Here is a 20,491-nt window from a genome sequence, read left to right on the forward strand (position 1 = left end):
ACCACAGGTTTTTACTGTAAAATGACAGAATTGTTTTTACATAGTAAAATTCTTTTTATCAATTGACTTAATTGAGTCAGAAACTAGTTTAATTTCCAATGCAAGTTTATTTGTAGCACATTTCATGTACAAAGACAAATTAAAGTGCTTTATATAAAACAATAAAAGTATGACAATTTAAAAAAGTGAAAAAGAACTGAATTTAAACTAAGTTTAAAGTAAAAATGCAGATGTAAACGTTTACTTAAAACTATCCAAATGTAGCTGAGAACAGGTGGTCTTTAAACCAAACTGAGTGTTTCAGCTGATCTACGGTTTTCTGGAAGTCTAGATATGGAGCAGCTGAAGCAGCTTTTCCATTTTTGGACTGCAGATGGAAATTAGCCAGCTGCTAACATCTGGCATATCAACATTTGATTTTAAATCTTTATTAAAATGCAATCTCTGTTACGTAATTAAACATGTATTTAACAGACTGGATCCAGAGGAGCGGAGAGGTCTGACTGGAAGACACTAGATGAGGAGGGTAATCATATTTTTGGTGTTAAACTATTCAACGCATTGTAAACCAGCAGCAGAACTTTAAGACTCTTTTTTAAATAATAGTTTCAGGTTATTTTAAGTCCCACTTTAATCATCTTTTGACCTATTGTGAAAGTGTTTCTAGTTATTGTGAAAGTGTTTCTAATAATTTTAATTTTTCATGATTAATATGGTCTCTTAAGTAACTTTTTTAAAGCGCAGATACATTTTTGACATTATTTGGCAAAAATATTTAAGAAAAATCTTAAGTATAAATTATTTCAAATAAGTATTTAGTACTGACATTTCTATTTCGATAATATTCTTTTAAACTGAATTTATTCCTAATGAAGTTTGGAAGTAACTTGTCCTCGGCAGGTTCTGTCTGAATGGATGAGGATCCACGCGCATGCGTGTCACGTCCGTGGCGCTCAGACTTTATCAGACAGTCCATCTTCTTGTTGGTTAAAGTCCATGAAAGCATCGGACTTTCAACGTGGGCTGCTTTTCTGCTCCTTTTGGTCAATGGAAGCTGAGCACGTGAGGAAGTTCCACAGCTGTTTCACCGGGGCTCGTCACTACGTCACCGCCCGCTCCTGCGCCCTGATTGGTCCGCTCGCCTGCAGCCGTTATCGCCTATAAAACTCGGCAGCTTTGAAGGAGTTGGTTGTATCTCCTCCTCCTCCTTCCCCCCCACAACAGATCGGTATCGGGCTCGTTGAAGGGAGGAAAGGGGCTCGTGCTAGTTCCGGGGAGTTTTGTCCAAAAAAAAAAAAAAAAAAGACAAAAAAGTGAATAACTAAGAGATGCAGAAGTGCGCCAAGTCGTGGGGGGTCCTCCTGGCTAAATCGGTGAATCCCAGCGCGCCGCGTGGGCATCTGAGACACAAAAGCGGCGTGGTTTGGAAACTCCCGAGCGGGCTCCGCGGCGGGTCGGCGTCCCTGACAACCGCCGCCCGGGGGCTGAGGACGTCCGCAGCCGCCGCCTCCTCCAGGCGCATCGAGAGGATCCTACCCAGACACGATGACTTCGCAGAGCGGCACATCGGTCCAGGTGAGAGGGAGAAGAGGGACATGCTGGATGTCCTGGGACTCGAGGTAAGAAGAAGAACTAAGACTCCAAAGTGTCATCAACACGATGATCCCACCGCTTTTCGTTGCGGTCACTTTTATTTCATTGATGTTTGCAGTCAATCGATCAGCTGATCGAAAACACAGTTCCAGCTTCCATCCGCCTTCAGAGGAGTTTGAAGATGGATGATCCGATCTGTAAGTTTGAAAATGCAAGAGTGCATGTGTGCAGACACAATTCAATGATGTATACAATACAGATGAGGGAAAAAAGCTTTAAATCGGACTTAAAGCGGCTTTTCTGCGCGGTGGGGCGCATCCAACAGACGGGGAAGGAAGAAGCCGAGTGAGTGGCTGAAATGTAGGTTGCACCTCCATTGTCTCCGCGCTGCGCTCTCCCGGGTTAAGTCTTCCTTTGAACATATTAGGAGTTGTTTTCGCGAAACTCGGCGCGCAGCACCAATCTCCTGATGGGAAGGCGATGCTCATAGGACGGCAGCGGAGTGTAAAGTTGAGCCCTGCGCTCTGGTCCCAAGTCCAGTTTAATCTGGTTGCAGCGTTCTCATTACATCACAGCCGAGGGGGCTCCTAATAAGGTGGTCTGCATCAGATTGCTCTGAGTGAATCTTCCTGTTTTTGCAGCTTTTCTGGCCCTCTATCATGTCACATTCTGCACATTTTAGCTTTCCTGGAAAAGAAATGATAGAAATGCTCAATAAAAACCTTCCATTCTGGAACTTTTAAAGATGTGAATAATTAAGAAAAAATCATATATAAATGTATATGTATATAAAAAAAAGGTTGGGATGGAAATAAATAAAACCTGAGTTGCTGTGTGGTTTTAACATCATAATTTGTTTATCAGCAAACATTTGATCTGTTTATTTATTAACCAGAGCTCTCATTATCAACATATTGTTGAACTGCCTCATGTAGAAATGAAAAACGGATCAAATTGTGACACCAAGTGTTCGGTTCTTGCAACATAAAAGAGGAAATAATGAATAATATATATTTGATGAATGGATTTCTATTGCTTATTGTTAACTAATCAATATGGTCAATTATCGTAAATCTATTTATTTATGTATTCAGCACAAAACAGCTTTGCATAAAACAAAAGGAGATACCAGAGAATATTTAGGTTACAGCAGTTAAATGTGCAGAGAGGTAGAAGAAGCCAGAAAGGCTTCTGTTAAGACCACAGATAAACAAAGTACATCAAAAAATAATAAATGCAGGGGCGCAGCTACGGGGGTAAAGGGGGGGGGGGCAGCTGCCCCTCAGCAAATAGCTTTGCCCCACTGATTTTTAAGTCAAAATTACTATCATCGACAAAGATTAAGAAATCATCAATTCAATTTTCTTAAAACAACAGTATTATTTTTCAATGAAATAAAACCAATAAAAATGAAAACTATTAGAAATGCGTGTTCTTAATCTTTTCATTTGTAAATCCCTTCTGGTGTTTTGCCACCCTTCCAAAGTCTTCTGCCTCCACCCATCCAACCCCCTCCTATAAAATATTCTAGCTCCGCCTCTGTTTGAATGTTTGTCAATAGTCTTTTTTTTTTTTTTTTTGCTTAGTTTTGTAAATAGAGCGTTTGCATTGTATAGAAGATAATTATTTGATTTAGTGTCTTTGAATGAATGGATGTATTTTAAAACGTTTTATTTTTCTGTGTTTATGTGAATAATTGTTGCATGTTGTGCATAGAATATAGTAAGATATGAGGTTGGAATAATATGTGGTGTTGTGTTAGAATTTCTTTAACACACTCCTTTTTCATGCATTTTATCACTTTTCCTGTTTATCCTGATATCTAACTATTTTATTTTGTGTTTGAAAATGAAAGTTAATCATTAATTAATCAGCCAAAGAGTCATGACATCATCAGTTCTCATCAAAATGAGTAACAAATAAAGTTCATCCAAGATTCAAAATGTATAACGAATAATACAGCACACCTGAAAAAAATATTTTTTTTGTTAATGTTCTCTATTCATGTTTTAATATTTAAATGATAAGCTACTTTTTGTCTGTTTGTGAATAAATAAATAAAAACCGCAGATTTAATCAGAGCCCTCATTCTAATAAAATGCTGACTCAGCTGTTCCTCTTTTCTTTTTTTGGTCTCTTAAAAAAATGGTGTGACACTACAAACAGATAATAAGGAGATAAAAGTTTTTGGGGGCTTCCTTATCCATGTAAGTTTGAGCTGTGCTGGCGTCGGCCCCCTCCTCCAACTCTGTCAGCTTTGATAATGCAACAAGCCATGCTGAAGGAACAAACTGGAAGCTGTGCTGCTTTTTTTTTTTTTTTTTTTTTTTTTTGCTTGTTCAGCTTCGAAGGGCTTCGGCTCGCAAAGCCAGCTAGGGATTCTTTTAACAATAGAGCTCCTGGATGGCTGCAGATCTGCCTCTTTTTCTCCCTTTCTGTCTATCAGGATCATGGGAAAACAAATTTACCTCCATTTCCCAAAAAACTAAAAAGGTTTGCAGATTCACTGCAGTTGTGTTTAGTCCAAAGAAGCACTATCCACTTTTCTGAAAACAGGAGTAGTCGGGACTTTAGGTTCAGACGGGCGGCATTGTCCATTCCTCTGGGTTGCTAGGCAGCCAGGAAGGCCAGAGGAATCTTAGAGGCTGGTTTTGTGGTGACAGAGCTTCCCAGCAGCATAGAGGGTGTGGGGGTCAGGCCTGAACAACATCAGGGAAGAGGCGTTCAGAGAAAAAAGAGCGTAAATCAACTATTCAATAAAAAAGTGAGTTAAAATGGTTAAACCGCATTATTTTTCAAAAGGGAATGCCGAGATACCGAAACACGCTGCAAAGTTTGATGTTTAACGAAAGGCGACATAATTAGATTTTGAATGAATTTCTAATCGTATTTTCGCTGTCGCTGTCCCACACTGTGCCGTTTAAGAAATTCTGAAAAATCTCTTTCAATAACTTTTTGGGGTTTCACTTTAGGAATTTCGGTTCCAAAGTTATAAAACAGAAAGTACTTGACATTTTCTAAAGCGGTTAAACGTTTCCTCTTACCACTTGCAGCACAGAAGCATTTTTGGGGGGGATTTAAACCTTTGAAGTGTTATTTTCCAGGTGAAAACGAGGTCCTGGAAGCCCTGCAGAAGATTGCCTCAGAGAACAAAGTTTGGAGGTCTTACATCGGGATGGGTTACTACAACTGCTCGGTACCGCCGCCCGTCCAGAGGAATCTCCTGGAGAATGCAGGCTGGTGAGTCTCCACGGACATTATGAAGCCATTAGTGGAAAATACTTAAACACTAGACTAGATTTCATACTGGAAGCCGTTCTGTTGTAGTGTTATCTACCTTTCTGACTTGATTTTGCAAGATTTTTGTAAGAATGTACCATTTTTCTTCTTAAAGTCCCACTCCGATCGTGTTCGACTTATTTTAAAATCGTTCCCAATGGTCTTTTAATTATGATGATGCTGTTTTTAGCTAAACTAAAAAAAAAAAGTATTTTCTACATCACAAATAAGCTCTTTTTTTTAAACTGCATTTTTTTGTCTGCTCTTGATTCATATTGATTTAAAAAAGAGACTCCAAAATGCATTTTTGAGCTTCATTTTCTTAGTATATGTTCATAGTATATGTCTATCTGCTCAGACGATTCTCTGTCTTTGTTTTCAGGGTGACGCAATACACGCCGTACCAGCCTGAGGTCTCCCAGGGCCGCTTGGAGTCTCTCCTGAACTATCAGACCATGATCTGTGACATCACAGGGATGCCGGTGGCCAACGCCTCTCTGCTGGATGAGGGAACGGCTGCTGCTGAGGCCATGCAGCTCTGCCACAGGTACCTGACAACCCAAAGTCGCTCCACACGTGACAGGAAGTTTGACACGTCACAGATAAACTGTGCAAAAAAACACAGTAGATTTCCATTCATTTCTTTGTTTGTTTTTTTCAGACAGAACAAAAGACGGACGTTCTACATCGACCCACGTTGCCATCCCCAGACGATCGCCGTGGTGCAGACCAGAGCTAAGTATGAACGCCAAAACGCATGGTGCTGTTTGACCTGCAGGTGTGTCATAAAGCGCCTGCTTTAGAGTCAATTTCTGTAAATGAACATCGCTGCTGTCCTGCAGCTACATTGGCGTCAAGACGGTGCTAAAGCTGCCTCATGAGATGGACTTCAGCGGGAAGGATGTGAGCGGCGTGCTCTTTCAGTATCCAGACACCGACGGCAGGGTAGAGGACTTCACCGCTCTCGTAGACAGAGCACACAAGGGCGGGGTAAGAGGGTACAAAGAGCCGGGACAGGTTCCCCTTTAGGTCATATACTCACGAAAATAAAAGAAACAAAAAAAAAAAGAACAACAGTCGCAAATATCAGCTGGTTAATCGGCTCTTAAACCCAGAGCGAGTGAAAGAAAGGAGGCTGGACGCTTCAAGGGTTCCTTTTTGTGCTTGTCCAGGCCTTGGCCTGCTGCGCCACTGACCTGCTGGCCCTCTGTGTTCTGCGCCCTCCTGGAGAGTTTGGTGTTGACATCGCCTTGGGAAGCTCTCAGAGGTTTGGGGTTCCTCTCTGCTACGGTGGCCCTCACGCTGCCTTTTTCGCCGTTAGAGACAACCTGGTCCGGATGATGCCCGGCAGAATGGTTGGAGTCACCAGGTGGGAGAAAAAGATTAAAGTTTGGAGCAAAGACGGTCACTTAAAGTGTTTTTTTAAATAGAAAATGGTGCTGCAATGTTTCAGGGATGCAGCTGGGAAGGAGGTGTACCGACTCGCCCTGCAGACCAGAGAGCAGCACATCCGCAGAGACAAGGCCACCAGCAACATTTGCACGGCACAGGTGTCGGCAGAAGTTCAAAAAACAATTAAATCTCTTCTTTATTCCCCCCATAAAACCAAATATACCTTCCTTTTTCTTTGCAGGCTCTTCTGGCGAACATGGCTGCCATGTATGCACTGTACCACGGTCCACAGGGACTCAAACACATCGCCGAGAGGACACACAATGCTGCTCTCATTCTTGCTGAAGGCAATTTTTCCTTCTTCATACTCCAAACTGCCACTAAAGAACTTTAAATAACACATAATTACTGGGTGAAAAAATAGTAAAGTAGTCAAAGAAAAGAGTAAAATAATTAAAATCAGTTGAAGTTTTGACACAGTTACCTCTATAAAAGCAAATTTCTTTGAGCAAAGATGGTGTAGAATAGTGGTTAATGCACACAAAGCAAAAAAAAAGGTTGTAAAACCGTGTTGATAACGTTTCACCTTCTTAGCAGTGCAGAAAAAGGAGACACTATGACTCTATCAAAGGCTGATACAACAGTGAGTTTCAGCCACAAATGTAACCAACCCCTGATTGTGCAGCAGGTAAACAATCAAAGAGCAAAAGTCTTGGAACTCATGAGTTGTTAGTTAAGAGAAAATCAATGATCTTTAATGGAATAAAGTCCACACTTAAATTCAATATCTACAAAAAAAAGGGCACCTGGAAATAAAATAAAAAAAAGAAAAGAATTTCCATCTGAAGTATTTAATAAAGCCAAAAGATTTAAGCGAATTTCTGTATTCTGTAACTGTAAATTCAGAAGTTTTGTGTTTGTTCCAGGTCTGAAGAGAGCAGGCCACCGGCTGCACAGCGAAATCTTCTATGACACGTTGAAGATCCACTGTAGCGTCGCTGCCAAAGACATCTTGGAGAGAGCCACGCAGCGCCAAATAAACCTGCGGATCTACCAAGAAGGCGTGGTGAGTCTACGTCTGTTCGAATCCAAGCTACCTAGTTTGATCTTCGCAGAGTGACAGATTTCCACATTTTAAATTTGAGTCTGGAACCTTTTTGCTGTTCTTGTTTCTTTTCAAACAGCTGGGCGTCTCTCTGGATGAGACGGTGACAGAGAGAGACTTGGACGACCTGCTTTGGGTTTTTGGCTGTGAATCTTCAGCTGTACGTTGACGCTCACACTCAGCATTTATTTATTCTTTCTTAACGGCTGTTTGTCGTGTTCCAAAAAGGTTGTCTTTCTTTTATTCGCACGGCAGTAGCTAGATGCATGGGTTTATTTTGATATTTTCAGGAACTAATTGCGGAAAAGATGGGGGAGCGGGTGAAGGGGATCATGGGAAGTCCTTTCAAGAGGACAAGCAAGTTCCTCACACACCAGGTCTTCAACAGGTCGGTTCTCAGTTGATGAAAATAAACACCAGAATATTTATTTCTTTTCATTTTGTGGCAGTCAATTGTTTTTTCTTTTTCTTTTAAACGACTCCAAAAGCCCAATTATTGTTGATCTTTGTTATTTTTGCGGCATCCGGTGGCAAAGTAGCTGTATTTTTCTGCACCGCAGCAGCAGCTGAGCAAAGCCCATCTGCATTAAAAAAAAAGACAAACAAGAAGCCTTTTTCTCAGAGGAAAACTGACTAAGAGGCAAAGAAATGGTTTGATTTTTGTTTTTTAACTGGTGCACACTACAACGCGTTCATGCGGCCTTGGACTTTGGCCTCAAGAGTTGAGAGCTTTGTCCAATGTCTGCTCCGGGACTTGCAGACAAAGCAGGAACCTCTCCATGCATAACATGAGCACGAGCCTCGTCTAAACATAGATCATTCTGTTCACCATCCAACTCTGCAGCAAGGAGAGAATGGGAATCATTAAAGGCAGTTATTTGTTCATTAACAGCCAAGTGGATCATAAAAAACAAAAAGAAAACTGGCAACATGTTTTTTACTTGTTTTATTTTCAAAACAGGAGATTTCCCCCTTTAAAAAAAAAATCTGAGCTTTATGTGGTGCTCTAAATGCACCACACACTTCAAATTTATAAGCTTGGTTTGTTTTAGGAGACCTAAAGGTTCAGAGTGTGTCTTTGTTTCTAAAAGTGGATCATGCAATCTTTATTGGTGCCATAAAGTGAGTTTGCAAGTAAATTTCTATCAATACAGGCATGAAAAGGTCACTGATGTATAAAGGATTTACCTTTTTGAGAGATCAGGACTCTAAAGAGAATTCCTCATCTGACTCTGTTGCCATTAAAATGCCATGGACTGCAGAGCATCCCTGCCTGCTGTGAATCATCTTCCTGCAGGAACATCTCATTATTTCTAGTTCTTCTATGAGCTCCAGTGTTTTTATTTTTGTTTTTATTGTCAGTGTGTCAGTTACACAGTGCATATCTAAGTTGCCCAAATGATGCAAAAGGTTTAGCTGCTGGTCACACCAAATCTATTATGATTCCGAGACTTTTATCTGTTAACTTTTTAAAGACATTTTAGAACTGTAATGTAAAAAGAAAAAAAATTCTTGAGTGTTGCATATCTGTACAAATCAAAATCGTCCAAGTCTAATCAAATCTAATCAAAGCTTTACAAAAAAAAGTCATACAAACAAGTAAGCAAACCAAAATACACGGCCTCTAAACATGGCAAACAAATAAATAAAAAAACAAAAAAACAAAAAAAATTAAAGCCTCACCATTAACAAGAGTTTTTTTTTTTTCATGGGGGGGGGGTATATGCACCCTTTGCCTCAAATTGCAAGACATTTGGAAAATGTGCGACTTCGATTCCGTTTGTACATCACCCTTCATCTCAACAAATATACCAAATAAGGCATGCTTTATAACTTAGATTTATACCTAACAATCTTTTTTTTTACTAACTTAAAATAAAGTGATAAAATATGATAAAATAGTTTTATCCTCGACGGGGGGGAAACTAGAGTACATTGGCCACATTTAATAATCTCCAAACTTCACATTTTGTTAATAAAAATGTGGAGAAAAACCTAAACAAAAATAAATCCCTTTAAGACATTTACAAATTTTAATAAAAAATATATGAGCTCCAAATATAAGATCTATGAGAAAGACTAAACCTGCCAGTAAAAAGGTGTCTAATTAGAAACTGTCAATATAAACTGGTTACTGATGAAATCTTCAAATGGATGCTTTGGAAAATTTGTACACAAGTCAAAGTAAAAGCTAAAATAATTTAGTGCACTGCAAAAACTGAACCTTAAGAAAGTAAAACGACTTTTGTTTCTAGAAAAAATGTCTTATTTTCTTCCTAAAATATGTTTTTTTAAATAGCAAAATAGTCTTAGTTTCAGTGACATTTTCTCTTAAAATACTATTTCTTGGTAAGACTTACCTTACTTCTTACCTTATTGGCAGATTTCTTTGCTTATAAAAAAGTCTGCCAATGGGGTAAGAACTTTTGACTGATTTCTGAAGTGTTGTTTTTCATTCAATCATGCATCTCTTTTGGTTTCATCAGTTACCACTCTGAGACCAACATTGTTCGCTACATGAAGCGTCTGGAAAACAAGGACATCTCTCTGGTACACAGCATGATCCCGCTGGTTAGTCCTCCCTGAATCCAGAGTCCGAGTGAAATCCTGATAAAACGAGGTCTGAAAGTGTTGCTTTCTCCTTCAGGGCTCCTGCACCATGAAGCTCAACAGTTCATCTGAACTCATGGTAGGTCTGCTTTTTGTTTTGACCCACTGCCGTTCTTTCAAACCATCTCCACGATGACACTGGCATTCCCTCACAGCATTTAGGGAACCATCGTCCCTTAATAAATTACATAAGTTTTGATCCAGTGTGTGTTTCACCTTCTCATTGCTTTTGCACTTCCCTGTCAGCCCATCACCTGGAAGGAGTTTGGTAACATCCACCCATTCGTGCCTCTGGATCAGGCGGAGGGATACCAGAAGCTCTTCAGACAGCTGGAAAAGGACCTCTGTGAGGTGACGGGCTACGACAAGATCTCCTTCCAGCCGAACAGGTGAGCCTGCAAATAGTTTTATTCACCTGCTTTAACATTTAGACACTGAGGATGGTTTTTTTTAAGATGTCAAGTTATGATTCATTGATTAAAATCTAGAAATAAGGACTTAACAGCCTTCAAGCTTCTGGTTGGTGTTTTATCCCACCGTTTTATCCTAAACAAAACACTTCTAGAAATGAATGAGCGGCATTTACAGAAGAAAATGCAGGGTTAAATGCTATATTGAATGAAAATGAAACTAAAAGGGTAATAATAATTGGCAAAAAATAAATAAGTAAATGGTCAAAGTTGACCGTAAATAAAGTGAAAACAGCACAATAACATAAAAGCGAACCAGCGAGCTTCTGCACCAAGGATTCCCCGTGTATTTCTAAAGGGGAAAAATCCTGGAATATCTTGAAAAATTCAAGGATTTGAAAGACCAAAAGTCATAGCTGGAAAGAGCTGAAGATTTTAATAGTTGAATGGTTAAAATAGCTGAAAGATTGTAGATGAAGAAGATACTATAATAAAGAAGGAGAAACAGGAAAACAATGGGTTGAATGCCATACAGCAACTAATTGTTCAGCAGTTAAATATCAGAGGCACCAACATTTTCTCTGATAAAGCACACGCCCACCTCCTTATCAAGAGAGTTACCGTTCACCTTCATGTGCTTTGCTCTCCTCTGTCGGTCAGCGGGCTGCTCTTTGGACCCTCCTGTGGCTGAAGGATGTGTGAGATGTGTAACTGCAGCGTTTTGCCTTGTTTTTCAGCGGCGCTCAGGGAGAATATGCTGGCTTGGCTGCCATAAAGGCTTACCTTAACTCAAAGGGGGAAAGCTCCAGAAGTGTAAGTGTCTGCATTGAGAGAGCACAAGTGGAAAATTCACTAAAAACTATGTGTGAACGTTGATCAAAAAGCAATAAAATGCTCTAAAATAAACTTAGCGATGTTGACAACTTGAAATCCCAACATTTTTATCCTGATGGAAACGTTTCTTCTTTCCCACTCATATACATTTTCTTAAAACAGCAGCAGTTTCAGGAAAACAATACAGTTTGGTAATGTTATGCATGAGCAATAATTAACAAAATCTTCTGTTTGTTTTGAAACATCTTTTGAGCTATTTTTAAACCGTTTCCAGTTTTGTTGCTTTTTAAACTATTTATTACGTTGTTTTTAGCCAAAAATCCAGAAACCATTGTCGTTTTTTAGGACATAGTTTCTGCTGAGCAGCAGTAGTTCTTTAGAAATTGGCCTCTGAGTTGTAGGTGGGATTGTTGCCAACCCCGCCCCCCTTCCCCTCGTTAGAGCTCAGAGCAGGGAGCTTGTGGCCCCGCCCAGCGCATTTTCCATTTCACAAATGGATTCTTTTTCATATTTTTTCTGCACCTTATCAATAATTTCATTTCATTGAAGTCGTGTGTTATGTGTTCTTGGGTACTTGGTATTTGTGTAGCATCTGCTGTTAGTAATGACTAATGGCCTTGTCACACAGTCACTACCTACATTTTGCATAGTTTCCACATGTGACATTTCTGTCTTCTGTTATCCATGCGTGATATACATACATAATTCACGTGTTTCCTGCATTCGCCAGAGGTTTATGTTCGCAGATGTCCGTCGAGAGTTTCAGCCGACATCAGTTTCAGTCTTTGGTTGGTTGAGAATTACGCTGCTGATGCATATTTTATGTGATTTATACACAATTATTAGGTAAATCCTAAGCAATTGTGGCTGATTCTTGCAAGATTCACACACAAATTTGTGTCTTTCCACGACCGTTACACATACGTCTGATGGACTTTTCACGCACGTACCATCGATGTAAAACTTTTAGATCGTGATTACGGCGCACCGTTAACGTTCAAACGACGTAATTTATGCAAAAATCACTAATATAAGCGCAATTATCACACATGGTTCATGTTCTGCGTATATTTACGTTGGTCATGCATGGTTTATTAGTATTTTTTCTGTAGTTTTAGCAATGTTTATTAGTGGTACATCTGTGAACATTTCACATTCCCACACATGACCAATTTTCACTGATCTGCTTTCAAATGAAACGGCCAGTCAGCCGTTTGCAGACCTGCATGTTACCGGCTGTTTCTTTGCTTCTGCTGACTCACCCATCCCCACAGAGAGGGCCCGGTGGAGGGCATTAGTGTGCGAGCCAAGCGAAGCAGCCCCCGTCACAGTCAAATCCTGACAGTTTACTGCTGGCTGCTAACGGGTCACCTCGACATCAAAGATTAACATGATTGTTGGACACCGCTGTGCAGGAGAAAAGCAGATAACAAACTCCGCCAGATTAAAGAATGGCTGACTAGAACTTTTTTTTTTCTCTCCCACTGCGTTTGGCCTTTGTTTTTAATAACTTGCCCTCAAGAACATCCCAGATAGTGGGGCTGATCTCTGGTAGAAGTCAAGGTCCAAACCATAACCGAGCAAACAATGGAGCTGAAAGCCAACGACTTGCTTTTCAAAATTCCATATTTGGATATTTTAAGATGGTTTCGGTCAAAGCGAGCCAACCCACAAGGCAGGTGTCCCACTTTTCTTGTGTGACTGAGTTGCAAAATGTCAAAGGTGTCATCCTAATATGGGATAAAATCAATGGACGGCCTGCAGGCATGTCACACTTCAGTGATTGCCACACTTAGAGCAAAACCTCACATGTCTGCTTTTCTGTTCAAACTGAATGAATTTGGGTTTAAACTTTAAATAAAAAACACTTTTATTGAGTTTTTTAACTGAAAGAAAGTTCATCCATACTTTGTCAACGTATATTGTTTATCCCAAACCGTTGTTATCTCAGTAGATTTTCTTGCAAACGTTTCGTCACGACCTTCTGATCGATGCTCCCTGAACGCAAAACTTCATGTTATCATTTCCAAAGTCATGATCAAGTCTGTCCTTCAGTCTTTAAGGTTTACTTCTCGTTGCAGGTCTGTCTGATCCCCAAGTCGGCCCACGGCACCAACCCAGCAAGCGCTCAGATGGCGGGCATGAAGGTTCAGGTGGTGGAGGTGGACAAAGACGGCAACATCGATCTGGTTCACCTGAAGGCTCTGGTAAGCAGCTGGATAAAGATTTCTACCTTGATGCATGAAAACCATAAACAAATGTGACCATTTGGGTGCAGGACTTAAGTGCTTCTATAAAATTCATCAACAGAGACCTTCAACACGAGAATAATTATTCAAAATAAAGGGTAAATGTGAGTTCCAGACATTCACAGATGATTTCTCTTATTTTTTCTTAAAGGTGGAAAAGCATAAAGCGAGCCTTGCAGCCATGATGATCACCTACCCCTCTACTTTTGGCGTCTTCGAGGAGAACATTGGAGACGTCTGCGAACTCATTCATCAAAACGGCGGCCAGGTGTATCTGGATGGTGCCAACATGAACGCCCAGGTGAGGGAAGATTTACACTGAGGTCAAATGGGAGGAATAGATGTTAATAGAAGGACTTGACCACCGTAAGGAAGGGATAATAACACGACGAGGTGTTCACGATCAGAAATTGATGGACGATGCAGAGTGTGAACTGAGCATTTTTGGGCTTATACCATGATCAGTAACAAAAGAAATACAAATTAAATCAATTATTGGGACTTTAATCTTGTTATTCTTAATGTTTAAATTGATTTTTTCAGAAGAAGAAAACTATTTGGTGTGCAATTTGATATGTTGTCATTGTTAGAAATGAGAATTTCTGGGTAATTTTTCATGGAAATACACAAAAACTTTTTTCCACTCATAGTTAGTGGTTGGGTGAAGCCATTTTCTGTAAAAAACAAAATAAAACTGTTTTTAAATTCTAATGACAACAGAAACTTCCCAAATGACAGTGTTCTAAAAGTTTAGACACCCTGATGACTGATCCTAAAGGATCTGAACGACAGCGAAAGGTAACCATCCTCACCTGTGACTCCTTTGCCTGTAATCAATGTGTGTGCACTTAAGCAGTGGTCCCCAACCACCGGGCCGCGGACCGGTACCGGGCTGCGGGACACTTGGCACCGGGACGCACAGAAAGAAAAAATAATTTCCATTTTATTGTTTTCTTCGAAAAAAATGTTTTATTTTGAAAAGTGACCGGATTCTCTCTGTTACATCCGTAACACTTAACGCACGTCAAAGTCGCTACACCAAACATCACGTGATACACACCTTGTGTTGCACCTCAACCCCGCACCCCCACCACCCCCACCGGTCCGCGGTAATCGTGCCTTGCGTTGTACCGGTCCGCGGTGACAAAAAGGTTGGGGACCACTGCACTTAAGGACTTGGAGTTTCTGTACTCCCAACAGACCTTTGCATCTTTCATTTGCTGCTGCACTGACATTTCTGGGTCCCGGGTCATGGATACAGCTAGGGATGGGAATAGAAGCCCCATGAAGCTTTCACGGGGTTCGTGTAATTGTGCCGGAAAAGTGAACCAACCATTCAGGGCTTTGAAACCACACAGAACAGCGGCATCTTGTTGCGGACTGGACGTATATCATATGCCTAAACTAAGCTTCTTGTAACACTTCAATGTGGAAACCATAATGAAAAAACGTAAAACAAAACAAGGTTGTTAATGATGATAAAAAACAAAAAAAACAAAGTAAAACACCACAACAAGTTATGTTTTCTGTTAGAAGTGCTTGACACAGCAAAACACACATCACATGAAAATAAACGTAAAACAAATTAAAAAAAAATTGTTAAACACTGGTCTTGAACCCGCGATTATTCCACTGAGCTTGTCTCTACTACTACACAATCACACCTCGCTATTATATATTGATAGAAGTATTTTCCTTATAAATAACGTTCATGGTGAATTCTCTTAGTTGGAGAAACCGAGTTGAAACGATCCTGAGCCACAGTACGTTTTTTATCAGGAGCCATGGTAAAGTCCAATGAACTGACACTGATTCCAATTAAGAGGAAACAATAGAAATGGTCGGGAAACCTTCGGGATTCATGTGTATTTATAGAGAATAGCGCGCCCAACTGTTCGAGCAAAAGTAACATCTGGACCGTGGTTCAACCAAACGAAGCATTTGGCGCTTCATACGTCATCAACCACGTGATCTGTGCTAGTCGACACACGCCCCAAAAGACTGTGCCGAACCACTCTGTTTCATGAAGGTGAAACAAGCGCCAGAGCGTCAGTGTCAAACGGACCATCCCTAGATACACCTAAAGAGCTGTCAAAAGAACTATGGGAAAAGGTAACTGAAGTGTACAAAACAGGAAAGGGATACAAGAAGACGTCCCAGGATCTGAGAATGCCAGGCTGCAGTGTTCCAACTTTGATCAAGAAGTGGAAAGTTAGGGGTTCTGTTGAAAATTAACCACCGTCACAAACATTTCTGCCAGAAAAAGGCGTTAGGGATGCAAAGAAAAACCAACAAACAACTTCTGCTCTGATCCAGGACTCTCTGAAAAACGGAGGTGTGGATGTTTTGGAGAAGTACAATAAGGAGGCACCTGGGGGGAAAAAAGGGCCTTTTTTGTGCAAATGCCACAAAGAAGCTCACTTAGGAAACGGCACAGAAACAAGCCTCCAAACTTCTGGACCAAAGTCATTTGGAGTGACGAGACCAAGATTGATCGTTTTGGCCACGACCAAAAACCTCAAAGCCTGTGGTGAAAATACTACTACGGTATTCCTACCGCGAAAACATGGAGGGGGATCGCTCATGGTTTGGGGAGACGTGAGCTAAAAAAGCACAAGTAACTGAAGGCAAATGGAATGAAGCACATTATCAGAAGAGACTGGTGGTAAAGTTGCACTCTTTAGCTCGGAGGCTGTGCATGCAACACCGATCCACAACACAAATCCACCCTTTCATTGGTTCCACCAGAATAAGGCGATGGTTCTAGAGTGGCCGTCTAAATCTCCCGACCTCAAACGAGCAGTTCAAGCAAGAATTTAAAGGAACTTGAAGGTTTCTGCCAAGAACAATGGGCTTCTTTACAATTAGAGAAAATAGAGAAGCTCATCCACAACAAACACAAGAAACATTAAGCTGTTATTGATGCAAAAGGAGGCAATGCAAGGTATTAAGTACTGCGGTATGTAAACGTTTGAACCGGGTCATTTGGGAAGTTTCTGTAGTCATTAGGATTTAAAAAGAAATTTTTTTTTTAATACAATAAATGTTTTCTATGAGTAGACAATACGTTTTTGTGTTATCATTCATATTCTCTAAAACATAAGCTGCAATTCATAGTTTCTACAAACTTCTGAGCACAACTGTGCCTGTGAAAACATCAAAGACTAACCCAGTATGGCACTATCTGACAACGCTGTTAAGCATCACTGTTGTCTGCGCTCAGGTGGGTTTGTGTCGCCCTGGAGACTACGGCTCGGACGTGTCTCACCTGAACCTGCACAAAACCTTCTGCATCCCTCACGGTGGAGGAGGACCTGGCATGGGCCCCATTGGCGTGTAAGTCACTCTGTTCGACTTGGGTCTCTGAATGTCAGTTTAATGATCGTCATTGTTAACTGTCGTTGAAAGTTGATGTTGTCGCCCATCAGGAAGGCTCACCTCGCCCCCTTCCTGCCCAGCCACCCTGTCGTTGCCATGCAGTCGGTCAACAGCAGCAGGTCGTTGGGCACCATCAGCGCCGCGCCCTGGGGCTCCAGCGCCATTCTGCCCATCTCGTGGACATACATCAAGGTCAGCGTTATCCTTTGATTGAAGGAAAGAGAGGTTAAAATCTTGAAGATGGCAGAACATGGACGTGTGGGGAACCAGCAGCAGAAGCCTTAACTTGTGAATCGTTTTAACGATTTTTCCTTTTTTAAAAAGCAATCGAATTTTAACAGAAGACTGACATAGCATTATTTCTCTGCTTCCTATGTTGCACTTAGATGATGGGATCCAGGGGACTGACACATGCAACCGAAGTGGCCATCCTCAATGCCAACTACATGGCCAAGAGGCTGGAAGGCCACTATAAAGTCCTCTTCAGAGGCAGGAAAGGTACGGTTCAGTTTCTACACGGAAAGGTCCGCCTGCAGGAGAATTCCTTCCTCTGAGAAGCTGATCGGTTTGTTTTCTGAGCAGGTTTCGTTGCTCATGAATTCATTCTGGACGTGAGGCCGTTCAAGAAGACGGCCAACATAGAGGCTGTTGATGTGGCCAAGAGGCTGCAGGATTATGGTAAGAGGCTCAAAAACCAACAGTGTTTGGAATCAAGCTGGAAAACTGTGGATCTGTCTGAATAAAATAAGTGTTAAAATTATTATGGGATGGCCACAGGACCTACGCTTTGGTGGCCATTTTTTACAAAATGTGAAATTTGAGTTTCACATTTTCTCACAATATGGAACAGTAAAAACAACCATAACTCAAGTTTTGTTGACCTTTGACCTAGGGAAGAACCCACTATTTTGAATTTAAAGAAAGTCCCAGCAACAAATTTCTAGATTTTTGATCTATTGCCTCCTAACTCTTCGAGCAGCATTGAGGAGCTACTTAGGAAAAAAATTAGACGTTGTAGATCATGAACGACGTTAGCGGGCAAACTTGAAAAGTGGCGTTCCCTTGTCCCATTTTATTGCAATATTGTGAAAATGTAATGCAAGAATTTCTGGCTCAAGCAGAAGGAAAAGATATGAGACAGGATAAGAATATATCATGAATGTGGGTGTGGTTAACAAAACCTCAGTCTCCAAGGAAATCCAAAAGTTTACTTTTGCTGATTCTTCTAAAAATTACATAAACCTGTTCGTCACCCCCAGGCGACCAAAAAAGGAAATGGTTGCTATGGAGATAAAACCAAAAGAAAAGCTGCCATTTTGAAATAAATTTATCAGGTGGGGGGTAAAATCTATTTTCCCAAATGTATGGATAAGTATCCAAGCAAATTTCAGGGAAATACATTTTTACTGAGATTTATTTGAAAAAAAAAAAAAAAACTTGATTTCAAACTAAATGCTTGTTTAGGTTTCCACGCACCCACCATGTCATGGCCGGTGGCTGGCACACTCATGATCGAGCCCACAGAGTCGGAGGACAAAGCCGAGATGGACCGTTTTTGTGACGCTCTGCTCGGGATCCGGCAGGAAATCGCAGAGATCGAGGAGGGGAGGATGGACTCTCGTATCAACCCGCTGAAGGTGAGGGGCTCCACGCACTTTTCGCGTTTCATTTTCATTTAGGAGAAATCCAGAAGAGCTCACGTCTGCGTCTCTGTGTTCTACATGCAGATGGCTCCTCACTCTCTAGCATGCATCTCCTCCTCGAACTGGGACAGACCCTACTCCAGGGAGTACGCCGCCTTCCCCTTGGTCAGTGGCTTCATGCATGCAAAACGAAGTAGACCTACATGTTATTGGTGCCTTGCCCAACTACACCCCTGCGTATATAATAGTTGAGGATAAAACCAACAAACTCCGATTGTTTTTTTGGCTTCTCCAGAAAACTCAAAACTGTTCTGCTTCAAAACCTTTGACTTTACTGCCCTCTGGTGGCAAAAAGGAAAAATGCCATCTGTGGTCCTTTCTCCAACTTTTCCTACAGGATACATTTATTTATTTACTAAAAACACAAATTTCTAGAAATAAATGTTTGGTAATAGAACCATTTTTAAAAATTTATTCCATGTAGTTAATAGCTCATTTAGCACCACAGGTAGTGTTTAAACTTAATACTGAACTCCTTGTTCTCCAGAAACCTCAAAGCTGCTCTGATTGAAAACCTTTGACTTTACTGCCCTCTGGTGGCATAAAGGGGAAATATCTTCTGTGTTCCATTTCCAACTTTTCCTAAATGTAATGTACTTTTTTTTTTTTTTACATTTTCCTATTGGAAAAAACTACTTAAAAAAATCTTATTTAAACATTCAATAATTCATTTTTATAGAACTATTTAAAATATTTATTTAATATATTTAATAGCTCAGTTAGCACCACAAGCAATGTTTAAACTGAACTCCTCTTTGTTGCCAAATACAGAAAAGCTTATTTATATATAATGTGAAATGCAAATAAAACATAAAAATGTTACCACCAATGGTCAAATTAACTCATTTTAATAGATTATATTATAACAGTTTTTTTTCTTTCTTACAGCCCTTTATCAGGCCTGAAACCAAGTTCTGGCCAACCATCTCAAGGATCGACGACATCTACGGCGACCAGCACCTGGTGTGCACCTGCCCGCCTATGGAGGCCTACGAGTCTCCATATGAGGAGAAGATAGCCTCCTCGTAAAAACCCTCTCCAGCTTTGTCCCTGTGTCCAGCCTTCATGCAAAACACCACAGCCTCACAGGCGACGTGAGCTCAATGTAAACATGAGAACCGCACTGCTGGAGGAAGACTTTCCATTCCCGGTGGAGTGACATTTGTATTCTTGGGTAGTTAAGGTAAAAACAGGATGTAGATTTTTTTCCCCCCATAGTATGTTTGAGGTTTTAGCACCACATGAAATATGGTTGACTGTCTCACAGTCCTGCAGGGTTGCATAAATGCATGCATGGAGGCGTCAAAGACGTGCAGAAAAGCCGTGAGCACGCACAAATGGAACACTGAGGATTTGTCTGTCACAGCGTGAGGGGTGGACAGTGGGACAAGGCTCTGTCAAACTGTTTCAAAGGACCAAAAGATGCAGTTTTCCCATTTTCCACAGCATTTCTGATTGGTTATTCTTTCAGTTCACAAACAGCCTCTGCGCCTCTGTCTTTTTATTCCTGTAAAATAGCTGCCTTGACTTTCCTTTTCCTGCAAATTTGTGACAAATCTAGGCGTTAAAGCAGGTAGTCTTTTTGTCCATGTCTCCTGTATGAAACTGTGGTAATGCTTTGTGACAAATGTCAGGAGGATAGATAATGTTCTAAATTAATTTTCTAACCTGAAATAGCCTTTTTGTCTGTTAAAGTGTATTAAAAATTCTTGTCCTAACGTGTGTTTTTCTTTTCTTTTGAATATACAGTGGTGGAAAATTTTTTAGGAACCCCTCAGTTAAAGAAAGAAAGTCCAAAATGCTCACTGAAATGACTTGAAACGATCAAAATAAAAATAAATTAAAATTCATTGAAAATTAAATAATCAAAATCAGCCATTACTTTTGAGTTGTTAAAAATAAAAGGCATTTAATAGTTTTCTGGACTGAAAATTCTGA

The 20,491-nt window shown here is 40.6% G+C and overlaps 1 protein-coding gene and 1 long non-coding RNA gene across 2 annotated transcripts; one reads left to right on the plus strand and one right to left on the minus strand.

Moving 5' to 3' along the window:
• Nucleotides 1-87: 87 nt before the first annotated feature.
• Nucleotides 88-4,775, minus strand: LOC144994454 (uncharacterized). Its single transcript, XR_013657999.1, has 2 exons — nt 4,638-4,775; nt 88-2,280 (listed from the first exon to the last, which is right to left on the minus strand). It is a non-coding gene; the product is annotated as an uncharacterized LOC144994454 (long non-coding RNA).
• On the plus strand, nt 474-20,271 carry gldc (glycine dehydrogenase (decarboxylating)). Its single transcript, XM_004072128.4, has 25 exons — nt 474-1,619; nt 1,712-1,790; nt 4,698-4,833; nt 5,255-5,419; nt 5,534-5,611; nt 5,715-5,862; nt 6,045-6,241; nt 6,326-6,422; nt 6,506-6,611; nt 7,191-7,330; nt 7,449-7,529; nt 7,660-7,757; nt 9,856-9,940; nt 10,017-10,058; nt 10,226-10,368; nt 11,127-11,202; nt 13,305-13,430; nt 13,624-13,773; nt 16,696-16,808; nt 16,901-17,042; nt 17,237-17,348; nt 17,433-17,528; nt 18,315-18,487; nt 18,578-18,658; nt 19,442-20,271. Exons 1-25 carry the CDS (start codon nt 1,329-1,331, stop codon nt 19,580-19,582), a joined length of 3,096 nt encoding a protein of 1,031 aa, XP_004072176.1. The 5' UTR covers nt 474-1,328; the 3' UTR covers nt 19,583-20,271.
• Nucleotides 20,272-20,491: the final 220 nt, after the last annotated feature.

Source organism: Oryzias latipes, chromosome 9 (assembly GCF_053564925.1).
Source record: "Oryzias latipes strain Hd-rR chromosome 9, Olatipes_Hd-rR_3.1".
NCBI classification, from domain to species: domain Eukaryota; kingdom Metazoa; phylum Chordata; class Actinopteri; order Beloniformes; family Adrianichthyidae; genus Oryzias; species Oryzias latipes.